Source organism: Ruditapes philippinarum, unplaced genomic scaffold (genome assembly GCF_026571515.1).
Source record: "Ruditapes philippinarum isolate M1 unplaced genomic scaffold, ASM2657151v2 ctg438_1_1_1_1, whole genome shotgun sequence".
NCBI classification, from domain to species: domain Eukaryota; kingdom Metazoa; phylum Mollusca; class Bivalvia; order Venerida; family Veneridae; genus Ruditapes; species Ruditapes philippinarum.
In genome coordinates this window covers 52958-65013 of record NW_026865993.1, presented here as the reverse complement: position 1 = coordinate 65013, position 12056 = coordinate 52958, and the positions used below count along the sequence as shown (strand labels likewise).

General features: G+C 31.6%; 1 protein-coding gene across 1 annotated transcript in view; it reads right to left on the bottom strand.

Annotated features, from left to right (window-relative positions):
- Window positions 1-12056, bottom strand: part of LOC132730952 (uncharacterized) — an 83111-nt gene that overhangs the window by 19876 nt on the left and 51179 nt on the right. The window contains exons 14-19 of the mRNA XM_060717036.1: window positions 11786-11923; window positions 9564-9701; window positions 6053-6196; window positions 5038-5175; window positions 4047-4190; window positions 3303-3440 (exon numbers count right to left, since the gene is read on the bottom strand). Of these exons, the coding sequence (XP_060573019.1) occupies window positions 3303-3440; window positions 4047-4190; window positions 5038-5175; window positions 6053-6196; window positions 9564-9701; window positions 11786-11923 (840 nt within the window). The remainder of the gene's footprint in view (window positions 1-3302; window positions 3441-4046; window positions 4191-5037; window positions 5176-6052; window positions 6197-9563; window positions 9702-11785; window positions 11924-12056) is intronic.

Here is a 12056-nt window from a genome sequence, read left to right as displayed (position 1 = left end):
GAATTTTGTTAAAAACCGCAATGGAAATTACGAGACTTGTCTCTGAAGAACATTATCAACAATTACAAGAGTCAAAGCCAAAAATGATTGAACTTGAAAATGAACTTAGATCTAAACTAAACAGCAATGGTGAAATAAATAGAATTTCGCAAGAAATATTCAACAAAACAGAATTAAAGAAGAACACTCTTGTTGCAAATCACAATAAGAAAATAAAACAGCTGACTGACAAAAGAGACTGTTTCATTGTTGAAGAATCTGCACAAATCTCTACATCAAAAAGCAATGATGAGAAAAGAAATAAAAACAATTTTCTAAGAATCTAAACAAAAACCGAAAAATAGAGCAAAGAACGAAATAATTAACATTCAAATAAAAATGCCAATGAAGAGTTAAATGATAGAGACAACATTAAACCATTGGCACAAACAAAAGACAAATGTGCAAAGCCAAAATCAATGCAATCAAGTGTTTAAAAAAGAGATACCCCCAGGCAGCATGAAGATAAAATACAACGAAGCCGTGACAATGGGGAAACAGCAATACAAGAAAAGTCATGTTCCACAAGGGAGCAGCATACAACACCAGAATGGAAAAAACACATTACATCTAGAGAAAACTATTCAGGAACTGATCAAATGCCTACAGAATCTAAAAAGAACAGACGGTTCATTCGAATCACAAACAAGAGAAAATGGAAGAAAAACAAGAAAATAAAGAAAGACATAGAAAGGGGTAAGAACACTGTAATAAATCTTTCTAATAAACAGCTCAATAACACTGAATATCGATTACTTGATAAAGGTTTAAAATTCTGCCCAACACCAAAACCCCATAATAGAATTCAACTTAAACAAGATGTTTTTGAATTTACAAGAAAACTTAGATTGAATGAATATTTTGCAGCAAAAGAGGAAAATAGTGAGGGAAATGAAAATAATAGTACCAATAATTATGACATTAACAGTAAGAAGAAAAACAACTCTACTTTTAACCCCCCTTCTGGCAGAGATTCCAATCTTGATTTTTATATTGAAGCAATAACAAATGAAATTCTGTCAAACAATTAACACAATAGTTATAAAACAAATTTATCACCAGAAGAGTTAAAAGCCTTGCAAACCCTACAAAAAGATGAAAATATCATTATAAAAAAAGCTGATAAAAGTTCGGTTATTGTTGTTATGAACCGTACTGACTACATTAGAGAAGTTCACCGACAGCTTGAAAACGACCAATATTATAAGAAACTTGAAAATAATCCAACTGAACAATTTAAAAAAGAAATCTATGAGGAAATTTATCAAATGGATAATATAAGTTACTCTATTAAAAAATCTTTGGTTCCTGATAGTGACAATAGAGTTCCAGCTTTTTATATTCTACCTAAAATCCATAAACAATTCAATTCTGATCTACCACTCGGTTACCCCGGAAGACCAATAGTAATATACTCAAACCACACATGGAATCATTACCCTCATATGTCAAGGATACTACAGATTTTATCAGAAAAATACAAAACATAACAAATATTTCAACAGAATCATTCTTAGTAACAATGGATGTATCATCTTTATACAGTAATATACCGCATAATGATGGAATCAAAGCATGTCAGTACTACCTTAATCAGAGAACACGACAACAACATTCAGTTAAAGACATTTTACATCTTATTGAAATAGTGCTTACAAAAAACAACTTCCAGTTTGGTGATGATAACTATATACAAAATTTAGGAACAGCTATGGGAACTAAAATGGCACCATCTTATGCTTCATTATTTATGGGAAAATTTGAAATGGACTTTTTAAATACATGTGAAAGTAAACCCTCAATATGGCTGCGATTTCTTGATGATATTTTTTTCATTTGGGACCACAGTGAAGAGGAGCTTATTACATTTTTTAATGAAATTAACAACTATCACAACACTATTAAATTTACTTATAACTACTCAAAAACAAATGCAACATTTCTAGACGTAAATTTGGAAAAGAAAGATAACTGTGAAATTGAAACTATTGTCCATGAAAAAATAACAAATGCCCATCAATATATTGAATTTTCTTCATGCCATCCTTTGTCATGTAAAAAAGGTATTCCTTTTAGCCAGGCTAAACGATACAGACGAATTACATCAAATAACAACATATATGAAAAAGACTGTGACAAACTACGAGGTTATTTCCGTGCCAGAAACTATCCAGAAAATATCATTACAGACACAATTACCAGAGCATCAACTTTATCGAGGGAGGATATATTAAAATTAAAAGACAAATCAGAAGAACGTGAACATATTATCCCGTTTGTGTGTACATACAATCCATCTTTACCTAATATAGGTAAAATAATTAACCAATATTGGAACCTATTGAAATTTTCTCCAAATGAAAGTGTACGTAAATTATACAAATACAAACCAATTGTTGCTTATAAGAGACCGAGAAATTTACAAGACAATTTAGTTCATACTCATTTAAATGCCAAACTCATGGTTGGTTCAGTATCTAAATGCTGTCGACCTCGTTGTACTCATTGTAATAATATTGTTGAAACTTATAATTTTTCAAGTACTACTATACCTAAAGAATTTGCTATAAAACGTGATTTTTCATGTATATCTTCAGATGTCATTTATCTTATAACTTGTAAAAAACAGTATGTTGGTCAAACTCAGCAAAAATGTAGTCAAAGAATGAATAGCCACAAATTTGATATTAAACACTTTCCTGACACCATTACCAATGTATCTGAACTTTTTAATTCTGAAGGGCATTCTATCAAAGATTTTTCATTTATGCCAATTGATAAAGTAAAGAATAATTGGCAAAGATTATTAAAAGAAACTTCATGGATGTATAAGCTAGGTACAATTATTCCTGATGGCATGAATTCCAAAATATTTTATTAATTTTGTAGATTATAATTCTTCATTTTAATATATATATATTTTTTTTTTTTATAAAAAATTGTATTTTCTATTTTTTGCTTAATATGACTTAACACTAATTTCATGTCAATATTAAGTCTCTAGAACACATGACTCTGTTTGACTCCGTGAAAGTTAAACATTATTAATAAACATTCACATGTAAAAAATTCAAAATAAATTACAAAGTTCTAAAATGTGAATCTGTTGATAATAGTATGCAAGAAGGCAAACGAAAATAAACTAAACTAAATGATACCATCAAGATATAAAAAAATTCACATTGATAGAAGCCGGGATTGTTTTTAATAAGCTGACTTTCAAACAGAAACTTGTTTTTAAAATAAAGCGTATAGTAATATACCTTGTAAACAGGTGTCGCCGCTGTAACCCGTTTTACACCCTCCATGACAAGTGCCAGTAACATGGTCGCAACGGTTTCCAAGCTGGCAGTTACCACACACGAACGCGCAGTTTTTACCGTAAAACCCAATGTCACATTCTAAGAAATATATGTGTTTAAGTATAACGATTTGACATTATAAATATTTAAATAAACTATATAAAATGTTAAAAAAAACAACAACGAAGGTACAACATAAAATATAAATTCCCTTTCGGAACTATATTGTGTAGGTAAAATGTTATTCTTCAAAACCAACATTCACTTACAATTAAAAAGCAATACTCCCCGGATGTTATATTCTGATAGGTAATACCGGCCGAGTATACTGTGCAAAAATGTATTCAGGGCGAGTGGGATAGCATCATTATGCAATTTTCCTTTCATTTAATAACTTCTGTAAAAAGCGTTAAGAAAATTCTAACAAAACGAAGGGAATTATTTTTCATTAAGAATATGCGTATCAATTTATAGTATATACATATTCTGGGCGTTACGACCACAGCAATACAATGTGTTGAATGCTGAAAACCGATCGGGATGTATGTGGTTATAACGTCTTTTTTATCAGAAAACATACAGAATACTGAGAAAGCTCCCCTTTTCCAGATTTTGTAACTCACCTGCTATATCTTAAACCGGCTATTGAAAAGAAATTGTATTATGTGATGGATTAAATAAAAGGAAAAGTTAGATTTTTGTAACCTGAGATACAGTTTGTTCCATTCCACCCTGCCTGGCAACCATTCAGACAATGTCCATCTGTAGGTCTGCACATTTTATCCCCGCCTACACAATAATCACTGCATTTCGTGCGGCAATCTTCGCCAAAGGTACCGCTTGTACAGTCTAACAAATTAGTCAAACAAAGAATTTGAAATAATTGATATCAATTAAACATAACTATAATAAATATTTTTATCGCAGGCAATTCGTTTAAAATATTTAAAGAAATTTAAAGTTCTACTGAAAATTCAATAATTACACATGGTACATTATGCCAATTCAAGTGTATATATTGAGTGAAAAGTTGAAAGTCAAACAAAGTTAACAATTTCACATAATTCCCTTCTATTCTATAATTTAGTTAACATGAACGATATAAAACTCAAATAGCCAAATGAAGTTTCTATAAATATCGATCGAAATGTATCCGTTACGTTCAAATTATAAAAGAGTGGGCAGTCTTTTTACATTTTAGGCAGATTTTTTCCTAATCAATTTTAAATATTAACTGTTGGTCAATCTGCATTTTAATGGTCAATCTTTTGAAATATTAAGTCATTTCAGCTTAACTTGACAATAAAAATATTAGCATAATGTCACTTTAAGCAAGAGTTATATTTTTCAATCGAAATCTCCAGGTACGACATTCAATTGTATTGCATATTTATGCTTCAAAATATGTTTGAAAATAATTTCAATTTTAGATTCACAACTGTATTGACATTAAAACTTTATTATCTTTATCGATATCAAACATTAGATGTTAAGAATACTTTTAAGGGTATCACTTGAATAATAAAAAACCTTCTATGAGAAAATTGCATTTACTGATAGGCCTATGTGTTAAAGAAAAGTGCAACATATCTTATGCCATATACAACACGCTTAAGCAACGTTCATTCATTCACTTTAAGCACTGTAATTAATGACCCCGAAGGACCAGACTAAAATAAAACGGAAACATAATTACTTTCTTTACACTTCTTTCCTTGAAAACCTAGCTTGCACCCTTCATCACAATCGCCATTAACATACCCACACACTTCATGTTTACAATTTGAAGGACAATTCTCGCTACATCCAATACCAAACTTGCCAGAGCTACATTCTATAACATAATGAAAGAAAATATTATATTTCGTAATGTAAAAAATAAAGTTTTTTGGGCGTCAGTGGCCGAGTGGTTAAGGACCAATTGGCCCTCGACGCTTTGGGTTCGAATACCGACAGGGACTTTGGATTCTTTTATGTGAGAAAGCTATCCAGCTAGCTAACGGAACGTAAGTGGTTCTACTTAGGTGCCAGTTCGTGCCAGAGGCACCTGAGGTCTTTCCCCGCCAGTAAAACTGGAACGTCGCCAGATGACCTATACTGTTTCGGTGTGACGTGAAACCCAATAAAACAAACAAACAAACAAACAAACAAACAAACAAACGAAGAATAAAATTGTTTGAATCAACAGAAACACTTAAATACCGAAACAAATGTTAGATAACTCATCAGAATTCGAACATTATTCAGGAATAAAATATGAGGGTACATCCAAATAACATTGACAAAAAATGGTTTTTCTTCTGTCTTAAGTGTGTTTCCGTATTCCTGCTCGCATATGCAACCTGATGATTTATCATAAAAAGACGATGAAATAAAGATATAAATAGATTTTATATCTTGAAAAATAAATACTTCGATTTCAACTTTGGGTGAAAACGAAAAAAATAATAGAAAAATCAATGTAAAAAAGTTTAAAGAAAGAAAATGCAGAAGAAAAACAACAACACTAAAATATAAAACAATAAAATAATAAAACAAACAGATAGATTTAAACGGTGTTGTTTTGATTTTGAATTACATATGAGTGATAGATTTTTTTCATTTAATGAAAATGAGATATTTTGAAGTGATGTTTATTTGATTTATATAAAATAGAAAAACAAATCATGAGAGACAAATGAAATTTACATTTGTTAATTCCATTAACTTACGTGAATCACATTTTTTACCATTCCACCCTGCCTGGCAACCATTCAAACATACTCCATCCGTATGTCTACATATTGTGTCCCCCTCTTTACAATGGGCATTGCATTGATTGGCGCAATTATCACCATAGTAACCGTTATTACATTCTAAATATCATTAACAAGTAAACATTGTTTAAATAGACCAGATAAAATTGTAAACTAAAATTAAAAGACTGTCAATTCTATAATAAATGCAAATATTCAACAAATGCAAACAAGTCAAGAGAGTAAAATGCTAAACAAAAATATTGGTTAACGAAAATGGCATAATTCTGTCAAAATGCTAGATACAGGTACCTCGTCCTGTTTACAGGTTTGGGTCATAATGGTAAACAAATGTGCAAAGTTTCAAAACCATATGTCAATGGTCTTTGAAGATATTTGAGGTATTACAAAACCTTAAACAAAAATTCTAAGTCTTAAAAGGGGCATAATTCTGTCAAAATGCTAGATACAGTTACCTCGTCCTGTCTACACGTTCGGGTCAAGATGGTTAACAAGTGTGCAAAGTTTCAAAGCCATATGTCAGTGGATTTTGAAAATATTCAAGGTATTACAAAAACTGTAACGAAAGTTCTTAGTCTTTAAAGGGGTATAATTCTGTCAAAATGCTAGATACAGTTACCACCGCCTGTCTACAGGTTGGTGTCATAATGATGAACAAATGTGCAAAGTTTCAAAGCCATATGTCAATGGACTTTAAAGATGTTTGAGGTATTACAAAAACTTTAACAAAGAATCTAAGTCTTAAAAGGGGCATAATTCTGTCAAAATGCTAGATACAGTTACCACCGCCTGTCTACACGTTTTGGGTCAAGATGGTTAAAAAGTGTGTAAAGTTTCAAAGCCATATGTCAATGGATTTTGAAAATATTCAAGGTATTACAAAAATTTTAACGAAAAATTCTTAGTCGACGAAAGGGGCATTTTTCTGTCAAAATGCTGAATAGAGTTACCTCCTCCCGTCTACAGGTTGGGGTTATGATGGTTAACAAGTGTGCAAAGTTTCAAAGCCATATGTCAATGGACTTTGAAAATATTTGAGGTATAACAAAAACTGTAACAAATATTCTAAGTCAAACAAGAGGGCCATGATGGCCATGAGTCGCTCACCAGAAACAACTGCTTTTCAGTGTTGGTATGTCAATATATTCTAATATCAAATTTGAGCATAGAATATGTTCAAACAATAATTTGAAGAAATGCCATGACCTGGGGTATTTAAGCTTTAGCTTAAACGGGGCTAATCAAATTAATATGAGCAAACTTGATAAAATATTACCTAAGAATGCTACAAAGTTTGGTGATCATCTATCAATTATTTCAGTAGGAAATGACGTTCGAAGGTTTTTTCTATTTTTAGCTTTAGTGGCCCCTAAAAGGGGCTAATCAGATTAATATAAGCAAACTTGATAAAAGACTACCCAAGAATGCTACAGACAATATTTGGTGATTATCCATCAATTGGTTCTAAAGCTGAAAATGTTTAAAGGTTTTCTATTTTTATCTTTAGCGGCCCCCAAAAAGGGGCCAATCAAATTAATATGAGCAAACTTGATAAAGATTACCCCAAAAATGCTACAGAGTTTGGTGATCATCCATTAATTAGTTCTGTAGGAGAAGATGTTTAAACGTATTTCTATTTTTAATTTTAGCGGCCCCTAAAAGGGGCTAATCAAATTAATATGAGCAAACTTAATAAAAGACTACACAATAATGCTATAGACAAAGTTTGGTGATCATCCATCAATTAGTTCTGTAGCAATAGTCGTTTAAATGTATATTTATTTTTAATTTTAGTGGCCCCTAAAAGGAGCCAATCAAAATAATATGAGCAAACTTGATAAAAGTCTAACCAACAATGCTTCAGACAAAGTTTGGTGATCATCCATCCATTAGTTCTATAGAAATAGACATTTAAAGGTATTTCTATTCTTAGCTTAAGCGGTCCCTAAAAGGGGCCAATCAAATTCATATGAGCAAACTTGATAAAAGACTACCCAGGAATGCTACAGACAAAGTTTGGTGATCATGCTTCAATTAGTTCTCTAGAAATAGACATTTAACGGTATTTCAATTTTTAGCTATAGAGACCCCTAAAAGAAAAAGACATTTAAAGGTATTTCTATTTTTAGTTTTTGCGGCCCCTAAAAGGGGTCAATCAAATTCATATGAGCAATCTTGATAAAACACTAACCAAGAATGCTACAGACAAAGTTTGGTGATCATCCATCAATAAGCTCTGTAGGAGAAGATGTTTTAAGGTTTTTCTATTTTTAGTCCTAGAGACCCCTAAAAGGGGCCAATCATAATAATATTATCAAAATTGATAAAAGACTACCTAAGAATGCTACAGACAAAGTTTGGTGATCATCCATCAATTAGTTCTGTAGAAAAGACGTTTAAAGGTTTTTCTATTTTTAGCTTTAGCGGCCCTTAAAAGGGGCCAATCAAATTTATATGAGCAAACTTGATAAAAGACTACCCAAGAATGCTACAGACAAAGTTTGGTGATCATCAATCCATTAGTTCTGTAGAAGAAGATGTTTAAAGGTTTTTCTATTTTTAGCTCTGCTGACCCCTAAAAGGGGCCAATTGGAATGACATGAGCAAATTCAAGTGTGAATGTCACAAGGATGCTACAGACCAATTTTAAGTAAATTTGCCTAGTGGTTTCAGAGAAGAAGACGATTGTTGACGCATGACGACGGGCGCCAGAGCATCCCCCTTTGATACTAATAGCTCACCCTGAGCCTTCGGCTCTGGTGAGCTAAAAGGGGCATAATTCTGTCAAAATGCTTAATAGAGTTACCTCCTCCTGTCTACACGTTTGGGTCAAGATGGCTTACAAGCGTGCAAAGTTTCAAAGCCACAAGTCAATGGACTTTGAAAATATTTGAGGTATAACAAAAATTTTAACGAAAAACTCTAAGTCGACAAAAGGGGCATAATTCTGTTAAAATGCTTAATAGAGTTACCTCCTCCTGTCTACAGGTTGGGGTCATGATGGTCAACAAGTGTGCAAAGTTTAAAAGCCATATGTCAGTGGACTTTGAAAATATTTGAGGTATTACAAAAACTTTAACGTAAATTCCAAGTCGAAATAAGGGCAAAATTCTGTGAAAATGCTTAATAGAGTTACCTCCTCCTGTCTACAGGTTGGGGTTATGATGGTAAACAAGTGTGCAAAGTTTCAAAGCCATATGTCAATGGACTTTGAAAATATTCGAGGTATTACAAAAACTTTAACATAAGTGATTACACCGACACTCGGGTGACTACAATAGCTCTACTTATTCTTATCGAATAGTCGAACTAAAAAGAGGATATTAGTAACAGACGGAGTCATAATGTACAGGTTAACAATTACACACTGCATCGAATGTTTAAACTTTAATTTTCAAGTTAATTATAGTTGATACATTATGATCACTCCTAAAATAACTATATTCTATACCATGAGGTGGCTTACCTTCTTCACACTTTCTTCCTCGATAACCCGGATTGCACCCTTCACTACAATCGCCGTTGACATGATTGCAAATACCAGTTTTGCAATTTAGTGGACAATTCTCCTTACATCCTACACCATATGTTTCAGCTAGGCACTCTATAGACACAATTATAAATGTAGTTTTCTAAATGCTTATTTTAAATAATTTCTAAATCTGCAGCATAACAATTAACAGCGTACTGATGTCATCACACGTTCAGAAACAAATTCATAACTTTATTTATTAGTATCATTAATATTGGTGACTCTTAATATCTCAAAAACCTTGCAGTTAAGACCACCAACTGCACTGAGCAAAAGTTGTCTTAATTTATGAGTTGTCCCATTTGTCAATTTTAGTGTCAAGGCTAACATATCTTATTATCAACGTCTCTTTTGGTCATTTTGTATGAACATGTTCAAACAATATGTATTATACATTTTAAATTCTAATATAAAAAGATGTTATACTATTTAGTGTGATGGAAAGCAGAACATAGTTCTGTAGAATTTTTTATTAAGTTTAAATTATCATTTGTCGTGTTGTTAATGATGTACATAATTCACATAAGAATTAAAGTCTTCACAAAATAAAAAAATCTAGAGATCATCATTAAACCAATCTGAAATTCTACCTTTGCATTTATACCACATTCCAATTAAACAATTTTAACACCTTGTTATAAAAAATGCTTCAGAGCAATCAAGCAGATCATAACAAAAAACTTGTGGTAAAGATTTGCATTGACTGTATTTCCAGTGTCTCAATAGTTGGGACAAATAAAAGAAAGAATTGGGACTGAAATTGGTGGTCTATATCGCGGATACGCGGGGAGAGGTCTTAATTGTTGATAATGTTTCTATTGGCATAAAGATTCCGGTTTTTTAAAGTTTGTCTTAAATGTTGAATGGTCTTAATTCCGTGGTTGTCTTAAAAATGTTTTATTCTGTGTGCATAAATGTAAATAATATTTCATTTCAAATGTTCCAATGACATCGAAAGTTTAATCGAAACATTTGCAAATTTAAAATACCAGTCGACTCTCGTTATCTCGAAGTCTTCGGGACCGTCAAAAAAATATCGAGATAACGAAATGTCGAGATAAACGAATGTGGGTGTGAACATGTAAAAAACTAATTTTTACAGAAGACATGCGCATACCTTATAAGTAAAATAAGTACGATGTTTCATAATCTTGTGTCAATCCTTATAATAAAAAATAACAATTTGTTACATAATTTAACGGATGTTTACCAGCGGAAATACAGCATTTAGGTGCTATGTGATTAACACATAGTGAGGTTTACTCAGTTATACACCACTAAAACAAAAACGTTGTTTTCTAACTTTATTTATTTATTTATTTATTTAGTACTTTAACATTGCATAATAACACATATAAATTACATGAACACATTTCATAGCAATCATTTTGTGAGAGTAATAGCACATTTATAAAAGCACACAATTTATGAATAGTTAGCACGTTTATTTAATTTACCGATTATTCGATAACAAATTTACAAACTGATATCACTTGCAGTAAAGTTTATTCTAATGATAGCACACAGTATTAAACACATTTTAATCACTTTTCAAAATACAGTGTTCGTATGTTTTATACATAACGGAAAATTCACTCATTTTCGACATAAGTCAATCAACACGCAAATTAGATAAACAATACTTTCAAAACACCTTGACTTGTTACAAACATATCATCATTAATTATTATGACACGCGCTTTGAGCGATAAACGTCCGCTTTGTGTTTTTCACACCTCTGCGGGAGGGCGCAGACGAACAATTATTTGTCGAGATAAACAAAGGATTATAGTGTGAAAATAACTATTGGGACTGAAATATCACATCGAGATACTGAAAAAATCGAAATAAAAATATCGAGATAAAGAAATATATTCAATATAGATAAAGAAGGGGAAAAAACGGGACTTTCAGAATTTGATCGAGATAACGAAATATCGAGAAAAGCGATGTCGAGATAACGATAGTTGACTGTATAATAAATGAAATAAAAATATAGGCAATGTAGATTCTAATGCCTTAGACATTTAACGTTTTAAAATTCAACAATGACTAAAAATAATATTTAAAGAAAGAAGAAAAAAATAAATAAAAAAATAAAATAAATAAATTAATCAGCATATAATACATTTTAAACTATCTCGACATATACGTACTTTCTCCACACGTATTTCCTTTATAGCCAGGCTTGCATCCGTTTGTACAATTACCAGTCACATGATCACACATATTATTGTTACAATTAGAAGGACAATTCTTCTTACATTCTTCGCCAAACTTTCCAACACGACATTCTAAAAAATATAATATGTTACGCTGATTCACATTTCGCGTCAAATATCTGTTAGTATCAGAAGAAATGATTATCTCCGCTGTAATTAATTTTTGATAGAAGCTAATTGTTGTTTCTGATGTGCCTAGGCGGAG